General features: G+C 39.7%; 1 protein-coding gene across 2 annotated transcripts; it reads left to right on the forward strand.

Moving 5' to 3' along the window:
• The first annotated feature begins 1,743 nt into the window (after positions 1–1,743).
• On the forward strand, positions 1,744–26,998 carry prickle1a (prickle homolog 1a). Of its 2 annotated transcripts, none has more exons than XM_066669415.1 (8): positions 1,744–2,277; positions 20,612–20,794; positions 22,383–22,496; positions 23,502–23,639; positions 23,722–23,925; positions 24,033–24,219; positions 24,316–25,164; positions 25,528–26,998. In XM_066669415.1, exons 2-8 carry the CDS (start codon positions 20,624–20,626, stop codon positions 26,385–26,387), a joined length of 2,523 nt encoding a protein of 840 aa, XP_066525512.1. In that variant the 5' UTR covers positions 1,744–2,277; positions 20,612–20,623; the 3' UTR covers positions 26,388–26,998. The 2 variants fall into 2 exon arrangements, with proteins under 2 accessions (XP_066525512.1, XP_066525513.1); XM_066669416.1 differs by lacking the exon at positions 1,744–2,277 and adding an exon at positions 16,201–16,303.
• The last annotated feature ends 15 nt before the right edge of the window (positions 26,999–27,013 follow it).

Consider the following 27,013-nt stretch of genomic DNA (forward strand, 5'->3'; position numbering starts at 1 on the left):
ACAAATATGTGACCACTGCATATTTGCCATAGTTGCTTCAAGTCAAATCCTCGTGTCTTAAGCTCTCATAAATCTCTCTTCAAAATTAGACAAGTGCTCTCATAGTCCATAGTGTTACTATATCATTTATTTGACATGAGAACTGATGTCATCTGAGTGATTCCATGAAATAAGTTGTTTATCTTACAGTGACATTTAGCAAAGTCTCCAAATCATTCACTCCCAAGTTTATACCATCCAACATTGTCACGATTACAGCAGTGTTTATTTTTTCTGCATCGTCTGAGTATAGCAGTCACCCTTAAAGGCGATGTTCATGACTTTGTTCCAATGCACTTTTAATGAAATTTACAGAATGTTTCCTCACCATTTTCTAGTTCTCTGTCCTGTTTGCACGCTGGAAAAGGGCCCAGTGTTTATACGCAGTCCCTGGCTCTGTAAATGTGAAACAAACTAAATGTCTTGGACCAAAATAGCTCACTCCCCCTGTTGCCCACTCAGCAACGGCCAAGAATTGGCATCTGGGGGCGTTTGGACAGTGGAGAGACATCTTAAGGTTGAAACTGTCTAGTTTTCAGCCACATTCAAGCTACAGTGTTCTACTTGCTCAAACATACAGTTCCTCTATAAAAGCTACAAAAAGGTGGTGGTGGTGGGGGGGAGGGGGGTTGCTTTGCTGTGAGAAGTTCTCCAGAATTGTCTACATTGCCTTTATTAAGGTCTTGCTACCATTTCATGAAAAACAGACCAATAGAAATGGTCCAAAATTCAAAATGACTCTGATTGGATATGAGCTACATTAATATTCAGTATGAATTAAGAATGTTTGTTCCTTCTCCAGGGAAGTAATGCTTTTGGAGACAAGAGAATAGGATTTTTCTAGGGTAATAGTAATATCGAAGACAGATGCAAATACAGTCCATTTTGAGTTCAGTGTTGACAGTGTGACATCATAAAATTCAGCAGATCCATCTGAATGTAATTACTCTTTAATAGCAGAAAAGGAAAAGTAAGAACGTAGGAAGGAATACAACCACACAAATGTCAGACCTGGAAAAAAAGTCTTTTTGATGATATATGACTTTTTTAAAGAAACACACCAGTGTTTTCTGAAAGCACTGTTTGTCTTAGTTGCATTCAGCCCTGACTGATCAGGTTGGTTTACAGCTAACACAAAGCATTTTGTAAGTGGCCCATTTAGTTAAATTGAAGTTACTTAAGCACAGCAAGTGGTATGAAGAGCAAACAGAGTCTTTACAAGCTGATCTGGTTTCCACACACCTACGACTGGCCACTGCAGAGGAAAGTGCTCACAGCAGGCTGACCATGGGTGAGAGAAATTAGTGCAATTAAGGAGAGTCAGAGGAAGAAAAACAGAGCGTGATGACTGGAGGGGCACTGCAGCTATACGCTGACTACATGGCTTACAGTCATATGCAAAGGCTTGGGCAACAGATTAGATATTTTGTTATTGTTTCTACATTAGAATAATTACACATCATCAACAGGGAACAAACCTCTGAATATTTTAAAGAGCAACTGCTGTTTACTTAAAATCCAAACCTAAAATGCAGCCTGTACAAAAGAGACGGTAGAGTTTATATATTCCTGTTTTAGCTTTCTCTATAAACGTCAGCAAATAAACAGAAGTTAAGCACTAAAATTAAAATGCTATATTGCATTTGTAGATGTAAAATCAACAGAAACTCTCATGTGACCAATGAGATCCACATTTTTGTGTACGTTTTTAAATCCATGCTGCAGTTTGCTATTAGTGTGATATGCCTCTAAATGCATTCTGAGTGAAAACTACTTTATTTGAGCGACCAAAACACCTACAAAGTGCGTGCGTGTGGGTGTGTGGGTGTGCGTGCAGGGTTGAGGGTGTTTTGGGGGGCAAATCCCAGTCCAATAGGCGCAGAGCTGTGTTTCAGTCATTCCAGCGGGCGCCACACTCAGGACTTTCGAGAGAGAGACACAGACAGAGAGAGACACTCAGAGAGTTATGGTGTTGTCGTAAATCACCGGCGCAGCGTCTCTCCTCCCCGCGGCTCACGGCGCGCTCAGTGCGGACGCATGCAGCGACAGAGCCGCGCTCTCCCGTACCATGAGCCGCTGTGAACCACACCGCGGCTCGCACACCTGACCCGGAGACAAGTGACCGCACATTTTCTCTCTCTCTCTCTCTCTCGCACATACACACACCCACACACACAATACACGTACTCAAACGGAGTATCAGGCTCGGGAGTCCTGCTGCCTTTCAGAAACTTTCAGGTGAGTGTCTCTGGTTGTTCTCAGGTCTATATCGCTCCGTGAAAGATGTTTCCAAGGAGATGGTGTGCTTGTTTCAAAGATAACATACTGCGTATACGGTCATCAGTTTGTTAGAGAGGGGTATTTTGTATCACACCGTTGTTATTGCAGATAAACGTGTCTAACACGGCGACCCACTCAATTCAGCGAAGACCATTCGTTCGGAGACTCACTGTGTAGACAACACTCTGTACAATACACAACGTTAGTTTAACTGAATATGATTACTAATGCCACGTTTGTTAACCTGTTTAAAATGCGTTTTCCATTACACGCCAGCAGTTGTTTTCCAGTGTCCCGTTATATCCACATTCCATGGCAGTGAATTATACCGGGTCATATTCACCTTTGTGGTCATTTTTTAATCCTCAAACCTTAAATATTATCAGTGACGTTTGAACCAGTCGTTCTACTGGAGATGTGGCACTCTTTGACCGTGCTGTTGAAGACCGTGTGGTGAAGGGTCCTCAGCTGTTGCCTGTCACTTAGGTGACAACTGCTCCTTTCAGCGGAGCTGCTGAGGATTGACGGCTAAACTCCAACCAGTGTAATTACTTCTCCCTTTTTATATTTAAATATGTGCTACCACAGGCGTCTCACGTTACAGCTGTGTGGACCTTTCCTTTATCCCGAAGCTCAACGTTAGTAACCGTTGGTCCAGGCTGAGATGCCCGCGAGCCTCAGGCACTGTTTATTCCTGGTGGAGAGTCTGCTTAGTGTCAACACGGTTTTTTGCCCCGTGTTCAAAGCTGGAGATTTACACAGTTCTCAGCGCAGTTTCTGTGTTCACGGATGGCATCTGTTCAGGTTTGGAGGGTGGGTTTTCTCTGACCTGAGGACAGTCTGTCAGGTCATAGCTGGACAGAGCCTCACCTCAGTTCACTGGAGTAAACAGGACTAGACTGGTCCTTCAAATAAGTGGAACAGTTGTGGAGTTAGAAAGTACTCTCTAGCTTTCTGTGGGAGATTTATTTTCATAGTTCGCCTACTCTTAATGAATACTTCCTAAATTACTTTGTTCAAAATTACATTTTCAGTGTAGAACATATAGAAATAAGGCTGTTCAGTGAACTCAATGAGGTGACGCCCTCTAGTGGCTAAACCCATTACAGATACACTGTTATATGGCACTGGGACAAACAGGCCTCTTTACCAGAGAACACTTTCTGTGAATCATTTTCCAAATTCCCAATTTTGCTCATTTAACCGAAACAGGTATAAATACAGTAATGTGCTATCAGCTGAAATAAACCTGAGGACTTTTTATGTGGACTAAGAAATCCCAATGACAATCTAGCTTTAGTGTTACAATTTTGGTGGCCCTATAAAAAAATAAAATAAAATAAACAGGCCCATCTTTCTTATAACCACCTCTCACTCTCCCTCTCCCTTTCTCTCTCACTGCCTCCTTGTGTCCATGCCAAAGGGCAGGAGGGACTCCATGAGCTCTTAGTGTCCATATGAGTGAATTAGTGTGCAGCTTAAGCCTAACGCCCTTGCACAGGAGAACATTAATATGTGTGTGTGTGTGTGTGTGTGTGTGTGTGTGTGTGTGTTTGCTAGGTGTTAGATTGGACCGAGATTACAGGAACATGTCTACATTGAAATGTAAACAGAATGAACATGCCGTGTGTGCGTGTGCCATAGGAGTTGAGAGTTAAGCTCTAGTGCCGGTGTGTGTACATCTCTCTGTTGATTTAATGCCTGGGCCAGTGTAACATGCACAGAGGTGTATTTGTGCGAGCTTGAATTAATCACCACTGGTCTGCTGCCGCTAACTGTTCCAAACCCGGCCTGTCTGGCAAGCTTTTAGAGAGAAACTAGAGGAGGAGAGGAGAGCAGGGGGAGAGAACGAGTGGGCAACTAAATGCGTAGGACTAAATAACACTGCCTTTCATAGACAAGACAAGAAGCGGCAGGGCTAGCTGGGTTCTTGCTGCTAGTGCAGGACCTAGGGCCCAGGCTCCAGCTTCCTATAAACTGGTTTGTGGCTCACGGTTGGCAGGATGCTCTAAAATATGTGACTTGTTGAACGGATGGTGGTCCCTGCATACATGGCCACAAGGGTGCCATTTCAATTGCTCTTGGATAAGGCAGGAGCTATCACAGTGTGGGCCGTCAACTAGCGAAGAAAATAAACATTAATAAACAGTCTTTGACCTGAACGACACAGATCGGCAGTGTTCCCTTATATGTTTCCTTGCTGTATCAAAATTCGGGGTCTCTCGAGCCATGGACCAAACACATAGATGAAACTCCAGTCAAACGAAATAGCTGCAGAGAAATGCAGAGCTTTTCATCTAAAAGTTCATATCTGCTGATTCTAAAAGCTGAAATGCACAGACTATACAAACACCAGTAAACATTACATGACACTGGTAGCTGTTTCAGGGATTTAAAAATGGATCATCTGTCTGAATGGGTCTGTCCATGCCCACACAAATACGAATGTTGGAAAAGATTTTGGATGAGGTTGAATAAGATTTACAGATTGTTAGCTACAGTTTTGTTCAATGCAGTGATGGTATGGAGTGTAGAGTTTTTCAGATACTGGGAAATTAAAGTAAATTTTGTGTGCATGTGGAAGCCCATGCTGCTCTGGGCTGTATGCATGGGTTTATTTGGGTGTATGTTTTTTTGTTGTCTCATTATGTTGACATTATTTTGGCTGAATTTATGATTTGTTCTGTTTCAAGCCTGTGTGGATTTCAGTAGCCACAACAACCTTAACAGGTTTTGATAGTTTAGAATGTAGCCCAGTGCTATGTAGTAAATCTAAACTCCAGACAAGATGTATTAGTTGTATTAAAGTTCTGTTCAGGATTCTTGGAACTTATGTGGTCTCCAATGAGCTTTTGAACAATGGAGGAATTGGCCGCAATGTGCCGCATGTCGTGCTGAACACAGCCCCAGAAACACACAAACGGAGCATGTTCCAGTTTTATTTCTTTTTATTTATTTATATAAAACACTGTAAATGATCCATCTAGCTCCACTGCACCATAACACTTTATTTAACTCTCTGTGCTCTTTCTGGAGTTTTTAGCTTGAAACACCCATGGATGTGGTCACGGTTCGCACTGAAGGACCTACTATTTTTTGGTTCCAGCTGGGAATTAACTTGTCTGGTTCCCGAAGCAATTCGTTCGTGGACGTGTGCCATACAGTTCAGAATTAGGTTTTGATGCTCAAATTAGGGACTTGGTGCTCATCTTTATGCTAAATTATATTTCTTAAGCCATGGCGGGGTACTCCACATTTAGTTTGTTGGATGAACTTACTAAAGACTTTGGCTACACAGCTGTGCCCATGACACATTCTGAGGTAGAGAGGTGTTAGTTCAGCTAGAGAACCTCATGTTAATTATCATACCAAGGTGTCCTCCAGTGCCTCAATTGATCCACAATTTAAAAATAATAATTACATAGAAAATCTAAACTGTTTACTGGTGAATGAATATGCACATCAGACCCAGTTTAATTTCATAAGAAATATTTTTAATGTTTTTCATTTTTGGATGCCCTAATATCATCTAGGATAATTCTAGGAAATTGACCTAGAAAATCCTGGACAGGTCACAGCCCTGGCAGAACATATGACTCTGGAGTTTCTCAGCAATCTCACATAATGGCACACCAGTCCTACGATTGGTTGTCTTGATGTTTGTTGGTGTTTGGCTTGTTCTTCTGATGACTTTGGTGGAGTAGTTTTAATTTAATCTGGTCTATAGCACTACAGCCTGTTAAAGAGTCTTGGTTTCAGCTAAGTACTGTAAACACTTTAGACATTGTTCAAGAGCTGATTAGAGGTGACTAGTGATTTAGCACTTCCAGACAGCATTCGCTTTATTAACACTTGAACGATAATGTTGCTGGAAAATGAGTCTGGCAGTTCATTTAAACACCAAACCAGGCCTCTTGAATCATAATTGCAGTGAGCACAAGTGTGCAGGCCACTGCCGTAACGTTGTTAACATCAGGTGGGAAATACAGATGCAGAGTCAGGACTGTTTATTCTAGCCATGTCCCAAACAAAGCCATAAAATGCATTTCCATTAACGATCATATGCCAAATATGTTGTGCATAAAGGGCAGATTTTGTTGGCAGACAATGCTAGACTCAAGTCAGGCAAAGCCTGTTTGCAGCAGTCTGTGAGAAACAAGAGTTTTGTTGTTCTTAATAATCACATAAAGATCACAATTCCCTTTAGTGAAGGGCACATGCTCATGTAACTGAGTGCTAATAGGGGCAAGTCTGTCATATGGTTCACTGCTGATTACTTGCATTAGGACTGGAATCTTAGATGTGCTTGCTATGCCTTAACACTTACGTAATGCTCCAAGAAACAGCTAAGCAGACTTAGAGAGGCATTACCTCGTCTTGAATTAGGACTAATCATGATGAGAGGACAGCAAATTTTTGTGAGGCCCTTATAACAAAAGCCCTTTAAAGACATTCCTTATGGAGCTAGTTAAGAAAGTCCTTTTAAAACTTTTTCAAAAAAATCGACATTGTGGATTTTTTGAGAGACTTCTGAAAGAGGCAACAGTCTACGGATCCAGTGACATTTGTTTAAATCTATAAAATTGTATTGCTTGTGTTCTATATGAATAAATATCCCATTAAGGTCTAGCAAAGATTACACCAAATTACATATTACAATAACATCATATTTTGAACATAAACTGCATTTGCGTGAAGTTATACTGTCCTTTATTTGTGACGGCCCAACAGTTTTATGATAGGAGTGAGGGTCAACAGTATCTAGGGGTCCGTGTACAGGTGGGTCAATATTGACCAAAGCAAAATGGGGACATACCTCCCAGTGTCACCCACAGCCCACAATGGTGCAAAAGAGGGAGGGCGACAAAGGCGAGTGTGTTGCCTCCAGCCCACATGGAGGGAGGGGTGAGGGTTCAAAGAGTGGCGCGTTTGTTTGGAATGCTTACACTGTCTTCCTGTTGGAGGTTGAATGAAAACAGTGGACTGGCAGACAACCAGATGTGCTTCGATCACACTCACACACAGAAACACTCTCAGCTTACTGTACATGCACACACCTTAGCTGTGTGTGAACTTAGCTGACTCTATTAATCATAATTTTCTAACGTTCATTTTGAAGCACTTTCCCTGGTTCATTCATTGTAAAGCATCTATACATTTGACATAGCAGATGCCACTGTCAAATAGTGTTAATGTTTATGTATACATTTAATACATAAATATAAAATATTATATTTATTAAATACATATTGCAGTTCATGGGTGGTCATCATTGTTGGCCAAATAAAATAAAATAACCAAAAATAGTCACTATAGGAGAAGAAAAAAACCTTCTCAGCTTTCATTAGAAGTCAATGTTCAAATATTTTATTTCAAGTAATTTTGGAGTATTCTATTGGTCCATTTATCATTAAATTTTCACAGTGTTAAGGGCAGCTGCTGTGTTTCAGGTCTGTGGTCTACAGTGTGTGCTTTGCTTTGGAAAGAATAACAGGAAACTGGATTTAAATTTGGTTGATCTTTTGAAGCTAAATAGAATGGAGTTTTGTGATTACAATAGACATGCAGAGAGGTGGTGGCCACACAGGGCTTGTAAGATGCAAAAAAACTTCCTTTTATTGGGCAACAATGGGTCCACAAGTCAAAGGTGGCTAGGCAACATACAGAGGTCACTGCAGACCATTGCCATGGTCAACAGGCCTGTCAATGTAATGGACAAAAGCCACCCTACCGTCCTGCTACCGTAGGTCAAATCCATCAGAACTAGCAGTGAAGAGCTGGCAGTGATTTATTGGGAGAGAATTGAGTGTTTTACCCAAAAATAAATTTGTTTATTTATTTATGTATGTATTTATACAAGCTAAAATCTGCCACATTAAGCTACCTGTTAAATTTAAGATGTTATTTTTGTTCTTGATACAATTCAATTTTAAGTATTACAGAATTTAATACAAAAATATTTGGTTTATTTTCTGTATCCAGAACTTGGAAGTTATATTTCTGTGCAGTAAAATAAACATTGCAAACCAAACTATTCATAACACAAATACTGGAAAAATATATTTCCAGTAAAATATATTTTCTTACTTGCCCTGCAATGGACTAAAATCTTTATTTTTAATTTCTATGTTTTCTGTGACATTTTACAGTTCAAAGGTGAACAAAATAATACATAGACATCCATCAAGGACTTTCAACTTAATGATGATATACACTTACAGTTAAGGGTAACCAAATACCCACGTCTGAGGCTGGATGGGAGGTTTGGTTTTGGAGGTTTGGTTTCGTCCCCTCTTTTTATTTTGACTTTACTGCTTTTCCTATTGACTTAAATTGTGCCCAATTAAGCCAAGCTTAAACTGCAGCATCCAGCATCCAGCTTAGTATGTGTTCTCCTTGTGCAGTGCCGCTGAGGCATGTGTTCAATTAGCTGGTTATAAAACACTGTAGAGAGCACTTCTCTGAGGAATGTTAATGATTAGAGGGATCCCGCGCTGGGAAACGTTGTTAACTGTTTCTGAGTATTGTCGAATGTTAAAGCACCTATATTATTCCTTTTGAAGTCTTATGCAGCTTGGAGAAATGTTAACGTGTGGGAACTTAAAATTGACCTAGTTTTTTTAAGTGGTGGTGCTTTTGTTAAATACAGCATTTTCTCTGTGTTGTGTTAGAATTACGATTCAGAAACATCTCATCTATACTTTAGTATGTATTAAAAAGACTGCTAAGAGAGTTTTAACCACATCAGTTTACATGACATTGAGATAACAGTATAACCTCAAGTCAAATAATCTGTCTCTCGCATGGTTCCATCATTTTCAACTGCTTAAAGGGTACGTCTACGATTGTGGGGAAACGCAGTTCTCTCTGGTTTGTTTACATTCTGGATCTCCACATCTTTTAATGTGTAACGGTGTGTTTGAGAAAAAAAAACTATTGATAATTGAACATGACTGAAGTTTAACCACAGAATATCATTTGTAACTTGTTTGTAAGTTGTTTAGTTTTGTAGCACATCGGGTAATGCTGTCAGCCATCTCTCAAGTTTGGTTACATTTCTACTTTAAGTGATCTGAAACAGCAAAAATAAGTCAATATTATCAACCTATGGAGCAGGAATAGAGCAATATCCTTATCTGGGTTTGTGCTTTTGAAAGTTTTCTCTGTTGTCTCAAAAAACGACAGATACCTTTTCTCTCACATGAGCAGAGTAAAAAAAAAGCCTAGTATACCGGATAGAGACAGTGTGTTTTTACTCATTTACACTAGGGATTTGTAAACACATTAGACTGGTTTCCAGCACACAAACAAGCTGGGGAGCTAGCAAAGTTTCTATAAGAAACAAAGTTTCATCTTCTGAATTTTATAAAAAATATGTTTTTTTTTTATTATTATTACAATCCTGAATGTCACCTTTAAGAAAGATTCCTCACAGTGTCACTGCTCTTACATCACCACTCCCCTTCTGATTTTATTACATTGTTGGTAAACTGTCCCTTATAAGTGTAGATGTATGGACTGACCCCTTGCCCTAAGTATATGTGTGTAGACTGCCAAATAGTCTTTGTGTAGTTATAGGGCGACAATATAAAAAGGGCTTCCTGTCCTTAACTCCCTGTGGATGTGTGTCCCTACTCTCCATTGTTCACAATAAGCTATGCTCTTTACAGTTAGGTGAGAGGATGTCAAATACAAGATGAATTATGATGTTCAGTTGTGTCTCCAGCAGGTAAATCATTCATACCACATGTAACTGCACAGTATCTGCATATTTGCAATCTGCTGGACATCCCCCATTAATACACAAATATTATTTAAAATCAATAAACATAGGTATGATTGTAAATATACACCAAGCGTTGTGAGTAACAGCTATGGCGTCAAGACTGATATTTTCCCATTGCAAAATTAGAAGAGCGCAAAAACAAGAACTGAACCAATTATTTCTAGTTTATTTTAAACAATCTTAGTGATACATGGAACCACTCCAAGGCATCTAATTTGGATTTGGATTAATCAAGGCTCAAGCAATTATTATTTTTTAATTCTGTCATAAAGTGAACAAATCAAATAGTTCTGTAGTCATGACCATTAATGCTAGCAGTGTTGCTAATACCACCCTAGCTAACATTCTACACCTATGAACTCTTTACTCTCTCTCTCTCTCTCTCTCTCTCTCTCTCTCTCTCTCTCTCTCTCTCTCTATATATATATATATATATATATATATATATATATATATATATATATAGTATATTTTGTATATACATAGTATTATATATATTGGATATGCTTATTGCCACATACTAGTGCTTGGTGACTACCTTGGACAAGTGTAGTGAAGAATTTGCAAAATTTCTGTTGATAACCCTTATTGCTTTCAGCTGCAAGTTTTACCAAAAGATAGAGGAGAACTATTAAGTCTTGAAAAGATCAAAAATCCCAAAAGTAAATCCTCTGGCACTGACCAAGAAGCCAATGGAGAAAATCAGTTCCAGTCATGTGTGCCAAATATTCTATTGCTTTGTGCACTGGAACCTTTCTTGAGAGGAGAGCTTAAATGATTTACAAGCATAATATTCATAATATTAGAAAAAACTGAAATTCCATTTAATCCACAATTAAATCTGCTTCAGATTTAACATTGGACTCACCTATGTCCTTGCATATGTAGCAAAATTTTTAATGTTTGTCAATGTATCTATTTATAATCATTTACCATGAGTTATTCTGTGGTCTCCCACATAGCTATCTGACATCTGCTTTAGTGTGAAATCATTCTTAGTAAAGGAAAGTGTGGTACAGAATCAAGTCATATGGAAGTGCTACATGCAACGTTTTGTGTTATCAGCAAACGTGAGCCTGGTCTGCTGGAATTAGATGCAGTAAAAGAGGTTATTCCTGGGTTATTCGCCTACATTGTTTTGGTTGACTGGTTGGTTGTTCAGCACCAGTGTGGCTAAGTCAATATCAGAGCAACAGGCACTCCATCAGTTGACCTTTTCCTACTCTCTTCAGGCGTAAAGGGTTATTATTACAGTAGAATGATGGTCTTTTATTGGTCTTTATGACTCTTCCTTTGTTGTGCTTGTGTCTTGATAATGGCCATTGGCAGGTCATTAAAGTCTTGAAACAGTCTTACTTTTATAAGATAGTAGCACAAAACTAAGCACTGTCTTAAACAATAGCTGTGAACTGCAATAAACAACTAAACAATGCAAGGGCATAACCTTGTGTGACCAAATCTGTAACACTTGGAAGCATATACTCACAGGGTGAGATCCCAAAGTTAATTCTCACATAGTGAGACCTGACCTTTTTGAAGCCATGCTAGTAAAATGCAATGGAGTAAGGCAAAGTTCAAAAAGCTAGAATATGTTGAATTTTATATAAATTTAAAAAGACAACTTGGCTATTTAAATATTGATTTTAAATGTTGATCATTTTGGTATATTGTTAACATTTAATATAATAATATTTTCCAAATGTATTACTGTTTCAGGACATTTGATGATATTTAAGGTATATTTAAGGTAGCTAGGGTTAGGGTTTATCATTTAATAAAGTTAATAATTCTCTGCTTCCTGGTTTCTGGCAGTACAGGCCTCCTGTAAACCAGAAAATCTTGTTTTGTTTTTGTTTTCTTCCATTTCCTAAAATGAAAAGAACATATGGCAATAAACACACTGCTGTTTTGTGCCATAGCCTATAATATTGTTATGGATATAGTCCTTGTGATCTATCAGTTAAGCTAAAATTCAAAATCTGTTTCGTCGTTTGAGCCCATTTCCCATATTTAGTAAGGGATGATATATCACATAGCATGATCCAAGCCCACTTTTCAGGTTAGTAGACCTGACCAGCCAAGAAAGAGTACACTAGGGGAACTTGATTTATGACTAAAGTAAAAGCAATTGTCCGTGTGACAATTGGCCCACATTGTAGTTGAATTGAGGACACTGTCAAATATAGTCCACTCTTCTGGGACCCAAGTCTATGCACGCAAGTCCTAAGAGAATGTGTTAAACTGGGTGGCTGAGGAATGTGACTTCAGGACTTTTAGTTCGAACAGTGCTAGAGCATGTCGATTATGGGATCTATAGCTGGGACAAGTTAGGTCTAAGCGTCTGTTTTATCGTTCAAAGAGGTTAAAGCCAGGTGTGAGCTGCTGTTTGGGTCATTCTAAACATGAGTAAGCAAAACAGGGGGCAGTTAAGGGGTGAAAGATTTATGACTCAGTGGACCTAAGGAACAACCAGAGGTCAGGGATGTGTGACTTGTGTTCTTTTATATTTCACAAGTATCTCAGGTCAGCCCTGAACTGTGTAACAAGAGCCAACACTCTAACAATAGAGCGCAGTGTGGTTTGTTAGTACTTAAAGCACAGGTAATTCACTTTGGCACAATTTGGGATTTTGCATTTTGTGTTACATACGGGCTTATACGTTATAAGTTAAATTAATAAAAATAAAGCTTTCCTTATTTTTGTAGTCAGGCTTCATCAGACAAATTGGAATTTCTCAGATGTTTAGGGAACCACTTGTGTTTGTATAAAGGGAAGAAAGTATTAGCTCAGCATTTTGCACAGATTACATAATTGGCACATTCTCTATGTAGACAGTGAGACAACTTGACTTAGTCTCGTGTACAAATGGAAAAACTGGCATCAAGAGATATTACATGACAGGTGCTTCTGCAGAGGAGACAGACTGTGAATTAATAACTCAGAACTATCTTTCTTATACAGGGTGAGTCAAAAGTTGCAGGACACCCATCATGCATTGGAAAAATTGCCCTTGATCCAATAATGGCGTCTTTCAAGATGGCGGCCATGTTCCAAACATAGCCTAAAAGATAGGCCCCCTCACCCATTACTTACTGGGGTATTCAGATAAAACAGGGTCCTGTGACATGTGACATACCCTGTATATTGATAAAACATGTAAAATACTCTTCAAGCAGGATAGATAGGTGCCCTATACCAAGATTAATTGGCAAGTTATTAACATCAATTCTAAAAAATAATTCAACAAACTGTGTAGTGTAGTTAATCTACAAATAGAAGCCACCTTCTAAGCTTATAATGACCAAATGATTCCATCAGCCATTTTGAAAGACTGCAGCCCACTGTTAGATGTGTTGGTGAGACATGGCTTTGGTTGTTTTATTACACCATGAGAGAAGAAATTGCTTTCCACAAAGATTGAGCTTTAAATAATGGCCGCAATGTGTCAGCAGCAGTGAGGTGAAATGGTAGAACGGTTTGTCATCCGATAAATTATTTCTAGTCCCAACAGTCCTCACTCCTTTAATTGAAGTATGATTCAGTTAGCAAAGAATTCCACAAATCAACTACAGAATAGTACAATAATTTGCTATAGTAATACATGAGATTAGAGATATTATAATGAAATTAGAAATGAAAAATAAAGAATATTCAGAATACAGTATCATTCCAGCGATCTCTTGACCCATAAAGGTTTCCCTTGTCCACCCAATACTGGGACAACTCAGCATTTTGAGCACTCCACCTCAGTGAATTCCTTCACAGCGGGATGTAGGGTTGTTTATCTCTCAAAGACTTGCTAATGCAAGGGAGTGTGAATTCTTTCTTCCTCTCAATATGAACACAAAAGCCTGTAGTTTGGGCTTAGTCCTGCTGGGTCTGAGCCTCTGTGCCCTTGACTGCAACAATGGCTTTGTCCCCAAAAACCTGCAAGACTACAATCCACATCTTCAACCCAGTCATGGAAGACTTCCAATCAGCTGGACGTACCAAAAAACAGAGGTTAGAGTTTATAATGTTGCCTCTGCTGTGCAGCTACACAGAGAAGGTGATAAAAACTAAGACAACTGACATATGAGTGATCTCTGTGACTCATCACAGGTAAATTACCAGGTTGTAGAACCAGACACTTTATGAAGACTTTTGAGGGGGCTTCTGTTTCATGAGTGTGTCTGATTTAGTTTCCAGTGAAATGGTTAGGGTTGCTCATACAGACCACCCTGGGAAGGGGAATTTGTTTTCATAACTTCCTCCATCATCCATCGTTTAGGAAACAAGCACCTTGGATCCTTTAAACTGAGGCCAAACTTTAAGCTTTGTTTATTGAAACAACAGGAAGACCTTCACCTTTCGCACATTCTTCAGGAAATTATAGAGATGATGAGGTCAACTGTCTCTATAGACTGACCACTGGGGTTCCTCGGGGTCAAGATATTGACTACTGATGAATGTTTTTGTTTATCCTTATTGTTACTTCATAAATTGGCAAAACTGACAAACTCACTACTCAGCAACAGTGTTTAAGCTCAGTGTAGCCATTCCCTGTTTCATGTGTCTGGAAAAGCTGAAACATAGATACTCTCAGATAATTCAGCTGATCATATGAAACTTCCTTGTGGAAGTGGTTGATTTGGATGGGACTGCTCCTTTGATTCATATGGTAAATAGTGCCCCAGGTTTCATGTAGAGTCTTTCTTTAGACACAGTGGCATGGACCTGCTGACAACATCATTGACTTGGAAGTGAAAGACTTACTTTAGTTTGGACCTATTCAGCTCTATAAGGGAGGGAAACTGTCTGAAACCGCCTAAGGCTGGTTTTAATACATTTAATGCACAATGTTACACAACAACTAAACTGAAACTGTTTTTTTTTTTTAAAGTGAAACGAGATTACTAATATTATGTGACCACACTCTCAAGCAGTTAATACAGAGCTAGTAAGACAAAAGCTGACAAAAGCTTTTGGCTTGATTTAATTTGGGAACATGAAGGCTGACCCTAGAAAATATTTAAGGATTTGTGTTCGCTTCCTAAGAATAATGCATTGGTGCTTTGAGCCAATGAATTCTCTCTGGGAATGAAGAGCAGATTGATTTATGCAGAATGGTCCCCCTGGCGAAAAAGGGCTACACAATATATTATGCTTATATTAGTAAGACATTGGATTGTATTATGCAGTAGAGGGACAATGGACAACACCAGTACAGCAAAAGGCAACAATATTTCACTGTACTTTGTCAGAATCTAGACCCACCCCCATAGCACCAGTAACATGCGTATTTTCCTGTTTTTTCCGGTGAATCCAAGAATTAATTTCCAACAAATGTTAATGGTTTTGGTCAAATCTTTTACTGTGTCATATTCTTGATTCATCGGTGCATTTTAATATACTGCAAGGGCTGACCTAATAATCACAGTATATTGTAACGTAAATGTAAATTCAAATAATTTGTTGAAATTATGCAGCCATTCTTAGAATGAACCATGCATAGAGCCAGAGATGTGGACGGGTTTTGGCCTGTAGTGATGGTGTGCATTAAAAAGAAACCAAGAATTTTTTATTAGACTACTTTATGTTAATGTTGAGTTGCCACCTCATTTTTGCAGCTTTGTAGTGAGACAAGCTCTGAAATCAATTGCACATATGCCTAGACAGACCTGAAAGAGTTTAGAAAATAAATCTTTTACCACAGACAAACCTTAACATATTGGCTACCTGACCACTTGGAATGGAAACAGACAGAAAGAGAGAAGAGTGTCAGGAAAACTACCCAGTGTTTGAAGTGCACTATATGGGAGTTAAAGCTGAATGGCTGAGGCTGGGGGGGTGGGGGTGGGGGGAGTGGCTCTCAGCCAGAGCTCTACAGGAGTGGACTAAGTGTAGGAACCATCTGGTTGGACTGCTCTTGTCTGCTCACATTCTCTCTCTCTCTCTCTCTCTCTCTCTCTCTCTCTCTCTCTCTCTCTCTCTCTCTCTCACACACACACACTCAGCTGTGTGCTTGATATGGACATTGGTCAAAAGGACATTCTTGGAAGTAAATGCACCAGAAGACCTGAGGAAAGACTGTTGGATTTAGATATGACAAGACTGGAAAATGTTACCCTTTAGGAAATATAACCCAAGGACCTTTTTACAATAAGAGAAAGAAGGAATTTTGGAGGACTTCTTATTTCTGGACTTCAGAGAGGAGCGGTAAGGTCACATCAAGAAAAAGAAATACAATTCTGACCAGAACAGAAGAAGACATTGTCAGAAAAGACATGAGATGTGGATGTTTTGACATGTTTCATGCATAAAATGCATTTGCTTACATTTTGTTAATAGGCTTTCTACAGTTAAAAACCTCCTATGTTCTTGGTCATTGTAAATAGTGGCTCATATTTAAGTGTGACTGAGAGGCGTCTGCCTCAGGGCAGGCAGAGCTGCATAATGTATGGTGTGAGTGTGTTAAGGAGGTGTGTGAGTGACCACTAGAGAGACTGAGAAACTGAATAGAGACCAAAGATTGTTAGTCAGCTGCCTGACCAGAGCCTGTCTGAGTATAGGACAGCTCTTTCAAACATTTGGCCATGAAATTAACACAGGAATGGTTATTTCTAGTACAGATGATCCAGATTTTTTTACAGTGAGTCAGAAACACGGCCTTTCAAGATTTCAGTTTGAAATAATCATTTTTAATATATTTTATATTTTATACACATTGTGTATATTTTTTCAAATTTTATATATACATCTTGGTGCACACAGCGCATCAATATTTTCTTACATGGAGTGTTTCAAATCAAATTCTGGCACTTCTCTAGAAAAGCCAGCAATAGAGTGTGGCATGGGTTTAAAAAGTCTCTTATGAAATCACCTGTTGAAAAATGTTGATACAATTAGTTAGACTCTGTTCCATGAATCCAAAGAAATCGTAAATGGTAATCTGTAGCGAGCTATCATTTAAATAAATATTAAATAAATCAGTAATTTAACCGCGACCCTGAAATGGAGAAGCGGAGAAGAAAATGATGATGATGATGAATCAGTAATTTAAGGTAGCTAGCTACATTAGTGACTGATTTTTGTGTTCTGACCATTGATATCCCTTTTCTTAACCAGAGCCATGGAAGTGAGTAAGTCAGTTTAAGAGCTGCACCTAATCTCCTGGGGTTTCAATTGCCAAGTCCTGCAAAATAAAATAATAAAACCCTCTGAAGAAGAATCACACATATTCAATACCATTGGTAGAGATTTCATATGTTATGTACATATGTTGCTGTTAATGTCAGACATGTGTATTCCCCTCACAATCCATTCTCATTTCTCTTGACTCCTGTGCTCCACCTCTAGTTCTAGCTGAGGGCGATTCAGACTCTCTGTGGGTGGATCTAAAAGATATGCATCTTGGCCTCCCAAAGCCATGTTAACAAGGGTTTCTACAAAAGAGGGAGATGTTAAACACTTAGTGCTTGAGGTCCTCTATAGCCGGAAGGGGACCACATGCTTACACACATGAAAAAGCTAATTTCAGCTGCCTTCCAGTGGTCTACAAAACATGGCATAGTTTTAGGATACGTTCAATTATAAATGCAGCACTGGGACAGTACAAGTCTATCACTGATCTCTACTAAAGCATTGGCTGAGTAGAGGTTAAGGAAATATTTCTGATTTCATTTGGGAATTTGCACATGTAAGGTGACTTACAGTAAAGCAAAAGCTGAAGGAAACTGCTCATCTAATTTGGGAACGTACATGACTTAAGATTGTCAAGAACATGAAAGGTCATTGTTATTTATTCTGTAATTGTGCTTTAGAATGGTTATTCTGGCCTGTTTTGAAAATAAAATGTCATGCCCTGTAGCAAGAGGGTCTATTGTTTATTGAACAAGAGACCAAGGGAAGTTTACTTGAGTAGTTGTGATGGTGGTGGTGGTGGGGGTGAGTTGGGGGTGGGGGCTGAATACCTCAAATGAGATAACAGACCTCGTCTTACTGGTTAACAAATCAAAGAATAGATAACCATCTCACAATGTAAAAAGATCTTAGATTAGCTTTGGATAATGCTTCCCAAATCTGGTCACTTAAGCCATTCTCATTTCTAGCAGCTACTGTTAACTGCTTACATCTGTCTCAGTCAACATTTTTATTGTGTGTGATGAATTCCAACAGCCCTGTGTGGGACACGTCTGTTGTTACAATGAGGAATGCCTGGGCTTGGCTGCTTGGTCCCTGAGTGCCCAGTTTATGAATAGCCAATAGTTGTAGAGCAAGAGTGGCAGTTAGTCATTCCAGAGACTGTGGCAAGGGAGGGGGATTCTGCATGAAATGGCAGAAAATGAAAAACAAAGAACAGTTCATAGAGCTAACACCTTGACCTGTATGTGTGAGTGACTGAACTGAACTGGACAGAAACACACTTTCTGAATGGTCATGAATATGCAGCATGTTGGCCCAAACTATCACGCCTGGACACTTCAAAGAGTGCAATTAAGTACGCTTGGTTTTCTCAGCTGTCCATTTAACCACAGCAGGGAGTGAAGGAGGCAGTGGGGGAGGCAGGTCAGTGACCAGCATCGACTGTAGTCAGTTAGGCTCTATATTACCTGAAAGATGCCAAATGTGACATGACTCTTTCCATGAACTCCTGGTAAATTCATTTGGACAATATGGTTTTTAAACCACTGCAGCAGAATACTAAATTAATAAAGTTAGTAGGTAAAGCTGTACGCTCTTAACAAGCATACAACATTTATAGGGACACTATTAAAAACAAAGGTGCTACAAAATGTTCTTTGGGCAATGCCAAAATAACCATAAAGAACCATTTTTGCTCATATGTTTAAATTGGTAAAGAGCCTTAAGATGGATTTATAAAGCTTTAAAAGGTTATTCACACTCAAACAAACATGGTTCTTTAAAAAAAGATGGGTCTTCTATGGCCTCACTCAAAAAACTATTTGTAGCACCTTTATTTTAAAGTGAATGTGTTTAAAGAAAATTCCATTAAAAGTTTATTGGGGACCAAGAGGAAAAAAAAAATATGACTTTGCCATTTTCAGCTTTAAAGCGTCAAACAATGAAGAGCATTTATAGTGTTTGCTACAGTTTTTGAGTGGGGTTAGCATTAACTGTCTAGCTAAGCTGATTCTAAACTGCTAGCTAAATAATTTATTTATTAAAGAGCCTATATACCAGTAAAGAATAAAAAAAGAGGCTCATAAAAACACTTTAAAGAAATTAGCTCAAGAATATCAGAAGTAACGCCAAGACTAGTCTTTCTGCTTACTCATGCAGTTAAGTCACTTGTCTCTAAAAGCAAACTTCTCCAGCTGGGCCTTGAACACAGCAGGACTGCAGATCATCAGAACATTCTTCAAGACTGAGAACAAAATATTACACATGGCCATAAATGCACTGAAAGTTGTGCCCTAAAACCACTGAAATGAATGATCTATCAAGCTTACAGGACTTTAAAAGTCTTCTTAGCACAGTAGGATTGAAGTGGGATTGTATGCTCATAGCCATACCTTATTTCCTCAGTTTCCAGTTGTAATATTTGGGATTTACTTCAGATTTCTTTAGTGTCATTTGATTTAAATCTTGAATGTCCAACACGTTTATACTAATGCAAGGTACTAAATAAAATGTTTTCTTGTTTTCTTTTGCTTGTTAAAATGAGCACTGTCTCTTAGTGTCCTAGTAATCTCTGGTAGATGTGTCTGTTTAGCCGAAAGTCACATGACATCAGCAGATCCTTGAGGCACGGCTTAAAAAACCCCAAACCTGCTTTTGTGTCCTCTGATCATCTGCATTTGTCCACTAAGATGCCATTTAAGTGTATCTTTTGGGATGCCAGGCACAAATATGTGCCTTTATATATTTTCCAAATATTGTTACAAACCACCAAATATGTCATCGCGACATAATGTAAATTATTCCAGAATCTTGAAAATACACGAGTGGGGGAAGCAGTGCTAACAGGTCTCTGGTGATGTTCTTTAAAAGTTATTCATTTATAAGCCAGTTAAATTAGATTTTTTGCATCTAAAATGTATAAGGCATAATTTGATATATTTATAGTTCTCTCTGTTCAGATTGTGTTTTGGTGCAAACAGTATGTATAAGCAGTTCATTAAAATGAAGGACTTGCAGAAGTGGAAAATACTGATGAACCTACATTGTGAGGCATAGTCTGAAAAATACATTAAAGCAAATTAGCTGTGAAGAAGTCAGTGTGTGTTATAACAGGGTGGAACTTGGAGGTTACATCCAGCCACATCAGAGCAGACCTCTAAATGATGCACTGTCACAATAGCAGTAACAATAAAACTGTCCATTTTTTATAGGCAAGATCTGTTTTACAGACCTCCTTTCTCTGCTGAGGGAAGGCTATGCACCACTGCTGCATTCAAAGCCAAAAGAGAGCTTAGGAAAAGAGAATTCCACTGTCTGACTCTTCTCATTCTCATAGGATGTGGTTTCAGGATTGATGAAATCACTCTGTATTTTTGTCTGTAGGAAGTCAGCCTGATGAACCTAGAGAATCGTGCTGGTTTCCATCGGAGCAGGAGGCCACTGGACATGGAGCAGAAGGTCAGCAAGCTAACATTTGGCTTTCAAAGGAGCTCTACTTCAGATGATGACTCTGGCTGTGCCTTGGAGGAGTATGCTTGGGTCCCACCGGGTCTACGACCTGAGCAGGTGGATATTTTTTTATTATACTGTCCCTTCTCCTTATGTTCACTTACATCTCTTTTGGCAAAGACTTTAACCTGATAAAAGTGCCAAAATCAAGAGGCTGACACAAAGCAGAGAGAAGTGTGTAAAAATATACTTAAAAAAACCATCATGAGCACAGAATGAGTGCTGTGCTTAAGGAAATGTTAATATAGCCTTCCAAATTCTTCATGTCAGATTTTAACACAATGTTAGCCATGTGGATAAAAGAACAGAAAAAGAGAGTGCCGTTGGCACCCCTGAAGCAAACATACCTAAAAGTAGGTCAATCATTCCATCAGGAGAGCAAGCTTGTTCTATTTCATTATAATTAGATGAGCCAACTCATTTGCTGGAGGAGTTAAGCATTTTGTAGGCACCACCCCAAAGGCACTTGGAAACAGGGTATGTTCTTTTTTTATTTACAAACGCTTTCATGGAAAGTCTGCAAGTCATTATGGCAAGCTGGCAGACAAAGCCTAAAAGTATTGGTGGCGAATGCCAGCTAAAAGAACATTATGAAGAACGCTTAAGGCAATGGGTGCTGTTCATCAGGCCTGTCTGTAAACACCAGCTTCTCATATAATGCGGCGGTTTACCATGTCAACAAGGAAGGCTGTAACACTTATGTCAGGGGCTTTTTTAAATGCCCCAGCTGGTCAGAGAAGCACATTTGCCTGCAATCAGAGGGTGAGGGGTGAGAAAAAAAAGTCTAAGCCATCGGAGACTGAGGAACTAAAAATCACAGCTTTTATGCTAAAGGCAAAGAGCAACTGTAATGTCTTTACAGCTGCCATTCTGTAAATTACCCTCAACGATATAGGTGATCATTGCAGGGAAGTACACAGACACTTAAACATAGGAGCCTGAAGGAGAGGAGTGGGAGGTAATATTAGCATAAAATAAGCATGATTTATGATGCAACTCATTGTCAGGTTTAAATGGCCGACCAGTCGAGAAGCTGAATAACAAGAGGACACTGCTGAGGCAGGAGGAGACAAGTCCAGTCCTTTTTATCTAGAGGATGTTACAACCAGTGCTCATAAAGGACTTCCTCTTAAAGAGGTCATTAGCTAGTGGGACATTCAGAGTGTCTTTGCATTGAACAGAATGACACAAAAACAGTGTACCCCTTAACAGAAGGTTAGGAGTCGTAATAAAGTTAGCAAGGAATAATAGCTGTGGCTATCGGTCAAAGTCAGCTGAACTGATGGGAGCGTAGAGGATACTCAGGAAAATCAATCAGTCGTCATATGTCAACATTGTTTTTTCACATAAGAAATATTACTTAATTAATAATTGATCCATGATATAGTCATGCTTTCACTTTTCATGGCAGATAATATTGTTCCTACTGTCATTGTGAGCTGAAATCATGTTTGATATTTGGAATCTGGAGGTACACATATACAATAAAATCAATGAATGTGAAAAAATGAAATTGTAGCAACATTCAAAACTATTGAAAAGATGACTAAAGGATATAATCAACATTGCAGGGATGTATTTTGTTCACGTGGTTGTATTATGTAAAAAAAATATGAAATCTCATCTGTCCCAATCTTTTTTGTAGGTCCAGCTGTACTTCTCCTGTCTGCCAGAGGATAAAGTTCCCTATGTTAACAGCCCAGGAGAGAAACATCGCATCAAACAGCTTTTGTATCAACTCCCTCCTCATGATAATGAGGTAATGTCCATGGAAGGACTCAAACATACAATTACCCACCATGTATATGTCCACTGTTCTCAGCAGGTGTTTAAGCCCAATAATGCAAGAAAAAGCTTGTGTTTCAGATATATACTGGTTTTTTGGAACAGAGCCATAGTGTATCAGCACACCTACAGGAACATGAGGTTAAATGCTTTGCTAAAGGCTATGATTCAAAGGTTATGATTAAACAAAAGACATTAGGATTTCCTTTACCTACACCAACAACCCATCAATGTAGCCAAGGCATGTCCTGTTTTTTTTTTTTTTTTTTTTTTTTAAGTTTCAGGGCCACTCCACCTCCAGAGTGACCTAAAAATGAAGCTAAGAAGAAAGGCTTTTTTGTTTCAACCATTGTTGCATTGAAATGTGCTTGGGCATCACCTTTTGTACCCCACTCAAATTACTTTGTTCTTAGCAGTGAAGGAATATGGGTCCTGGTTAACTTCATTGCTTACCTTGCTACATGCACTGTAATCACCCTGAATTCACAGAGGAGATCTTTGTTCTCTTGTTCTTCTGTGGGTGTTGGTACAATGAGACATTTGAGCTGTTGAGTTTATGATGTTGCTGGGGGACTCAGCACAATATGTGACACACAGATTCCTCACATTGCTGTGGTTTACTAGCAGAGCCCAGAGAGTGGCTAAAGACATTGCTCTGAGGCACTTTCTGTGTGCCATTATTGTTTGCTGAGGCACCATGGCATCACTTGCATGTCTCAGCTTGAATCTCTTTTTGTTTGCTGTTGTCTGACTCTTGACTGTGGCTCTAAACCCAGGGTTGTCTGTATAAATGTCCCCTCTTGTTAAAATCATCATTAACCAAAGCAAAGATTATAGACCACATAAAGAGGCAGAGGCTAAGACATGGTCTGAAATGTCCACACAGCTTACGAGAGGCTTGGAATGACCACGCGCTGCATTTATGTGGTGACACATTCTGTGCTGTATGGTCCCTAACCTCTGTAACTTCCTGTCTTAGGTACGATACTGCCAATCCCTAAGTGAGGAAGAAAAGAAAGAGCTCCATATGTTCAGTGTGCAGAGAAAAAAGGAGGCACTCGGACGTGGAACCCTAAAGTTGCTGCCTAGGACTATGCTTCATGTCATCTGTGAACATGTATGTGTCCTAATGCCACTTTCAGAAAGACTGATGTTCAACACCATGTTCTTGATAAATAATTTTACACTTTCATCTTCAGTGTGGGGAGAACATCAGTGGAGGAGAGATGGCAGTATTTGCTTCAAGAGCGGGACCTGGATTGTGCTGGCATCCAGCATGTTTTGCATGCTCAACATGCAGTGAACTTCTGGTGGATCTTATCTACTTCTACCACGAAGGCAAGATTCATTGCGGGAGACACCATGCTGAACTACTAAAGCCTCGCTGTTCAGCCTGTGATGAGGTAAGATCAGAACTAAGGGTTCATTGCACTAAACATCTGTACATTTCATCAGCTTTCAAAAATTCAAAATAATAATAATAATAATAATAATACCTCCTGCCCCTCAGATTATCTTTGCGGATGAGTGTACAGAGGCTGAGGGTCGTCACTGGCACATGAAGCACTTTTCCTGCTTTGAATGCGAAACTATTTTGGGTGGTCAGCGGTACATAATGAAAGATGGACGTCCATACTGCTGTGGCTGTTTTGAATCCCTGTATGCAGAGTATTGTGAGGCCTGTGGAGAACACATTGGTAAGCCGGAGTCTAGTACATGGTTTTCATTGCTGAAAACAACCCTATTTTTGTATAAAAGGAGCTAACCTTCAATTCTGCTCATTTTTTAACTAGGAGTTGACCATGCTCAGATGACATACGACGGTCTTCATTGGCATGCCACAGATGAGTGCTTCAGCTGTGCCCAGTGCAAGAGCTCTCTGCTTGGCTGCCCGTTCCTGCCCAGACAAGGCCGCATCTATTGTTCCAAAGCTTGCAGTCTAGGAGAGGATGTCCATGCCTCAGACTCCTCAGATTCTGCCTTCCAGTCTGCCAGGTCTCGTGAGTCACGTCGCAGCGTAAGAATGGGCAAGAGCAGTCGTTCCGCAGACCAGTGTCGCCAGTCTCTGCTCTTTTCTCCTGCTGGAAACTACAAGTTCCCTGGTTTCTCAGGCAACGCTGAAGACACGTTATCAAACAAGCTGTCCCACTTGAGCTTTGACAATGACCATTTCTGGAGGAACAGGGAGGAGCAGGATGCACCTGAAGACCATGAAGAATGGGCTGAGCATGAAGACTACATGACCCAACTACTTCTTAAGTTTGGAGAACATGGAATCACTCAGCAGCCAGAGGACAGCAGACCAACTGACCACTGGATGATGGACTCGGAGGTCAAAAGTAAGACAGAATCAAAGGTGGCAGGGAGTGGTGGAAATGGGAGCCTTGCCAGTAAAAAGTACAAGGCAGACATGTACTGGACACAGTCTCAAGATGGACTTGGAGACTCTGCCTATGGTAGTCACCCTGGGCCTGCAAGCAGTCGGAAAATACAAGAGCTAGATCTGGAACATGGTGCCAACTTTAAGCGAGACGACAAGCAATGGTATGATGATTCATTGGAATGTATCACGGATGAGCTGAAACAAGCAGACCAGAGTGTTCGGGACTCCATGGACTCCTTAGCACTCTCAAATATCACAGGTGAGAATAAGGTGCAAGGGATGCACAGTAAAGAAAGGTATTTATCTCAGTTGTTCAGTGAGTGTGATGCCGAGGCTGAAGCAATTCCAAGTAACCACGTTAGTTACAAACATTAACATGATCTTTCTATGAGAAAAATAGATTTGTGTTCTTAAAAATTCAGGGTGGCTACGTCAAAAGAAAAGATACGTCTCTTTATGGAAAAGCTGTTAATATGTTTTCAGGAAATTCAAATTTGATGGGATTCTCTTGAGTACAAACAAAAAGCATTTCAATCCAGAAACATCATTCACACATTTATTAATGACTATATAGGAACTGGGAATCTTCTTGAAATACTTACACTAATCTCTTTTATTACAGGTGCATCAGTTGATGGTGACTTTAAAGAGAAGCCATTACCTTACTCGCTACAAACCTTCACAGTGCTGGAGAATGAGGACTGTGAGAAAACCAGCAACATGGGCACCCTCAATTCTTCAATGCTGCACAACTCCCTCAAAAGCCTTACCTCTGAGCTGGAGCAAGATGATGCAGTGGAGGAAGAAGAACCTGAGCAGGTCATCCCTCTCCCAGAGGAAAGGCCCAAAATACCCCAGTTACCCATGCTGCGCAGGACCAGATCCCAATCAAGACCCCAGCAGGTTAAGTTCTCAGACGATGTTGTGGACAACGGACGCTATGATGCTGTGGAGGTGCGACAGCCTCCCATGAGTGAACGCACTCGCCGTAGAGTATACCATTTTGACGAACAAGACCGGCAACATCACCGGCATCATCATAACCATAATCATAGTCATAATCACAGACGGCGAAGGAGCCGGAAGTCTAGGTCGGACAATGCTCTGCACATAGCACCCAAAGAAAGAGCTCGCATGTGCTTCAGAGAGGAGCGTCTTCAGCATGCTCCTATTCCTACTGCGCAGTACGGACAGCACACACATAGCCATGTAAACTCTGATTACGGGCTGCAGAACCAGGCTGCAGAAAATTTTTTTCGTCTTTATGGAGACGATGATGACTGGTGCTCTACATGCTCCTCTTCCTCCTCAGAATCTGAGGAGGAAGGTTTTTTCTTGGGTCAGCCTATTCCACAGCCCAGGCAACCAAGATATCAGTATTACCCTGATGAACTCCCCAGTCAGGTGGCCTCACCCTATGGCACAAGGACAAATTCCAAAAAGAAGAAAGGACATAAGGGCAAAAACTGTATCATTTCATAGATCCCAAATGGAAAAAAGCTGTTACACTGATGCAATTCACAGCTGATTGTTCTTCTATTGTAGCTGCCTTTACTCAAAGGCTAGCTATGACTCCACTTCACAGCATTATTGCAATATATTTCCACCTGATGAACAAGACTGACTGTTTGAGAAAGATTATATTAACCAAGCAATAGTTCACCTCTGCAGCAACTGCCATGTGTATTAAATATCCATGTCACTTATGGTCATGAACAGGATGAAAGAATATAATATTTATAAAACATCATATATAAATGAGTGAATATTTAACAGTTCAAATATAAGTGTAAATATTGTAAAAACTATTGATTTAAAGCTAATATTTTTATATCCCTGAATTTCTTAAAGACCGATAAAATAGAATAGCTGACACTTATTATGGTTATGGTTTACAGAAGCCCTGCTTTTGTTAATCAGGGTTTTAAAAATAAAAACATCATCAAGTACACTGCAGTTAGACCCTTGCTTTCTCAGTTGGTTAAAAAAATAAATAATTCGGTATATTATGCAGAGCCAGGTTGGTTTGAAGTTTATTTATGTGCCATAGTAAACGAATTGGTGTAATCTGTACAAACGCAAAGACTGGAACATGAGGCTGATAATAA

Source organism: Hoplias malabaricus, chromosome 4 (assembly GCF_029633855.1).
Source record: "Hoplias malabaricus isolate fHopMal1 chromosome 4, fHopMal1.hap1, whole genome shotgun sequence".
NCBI lineage: Eukaryota > Metazoa > Chordata > Actinopteri > Characiformes > Erythrinidae > Hoplias > Hoplias malabaricus.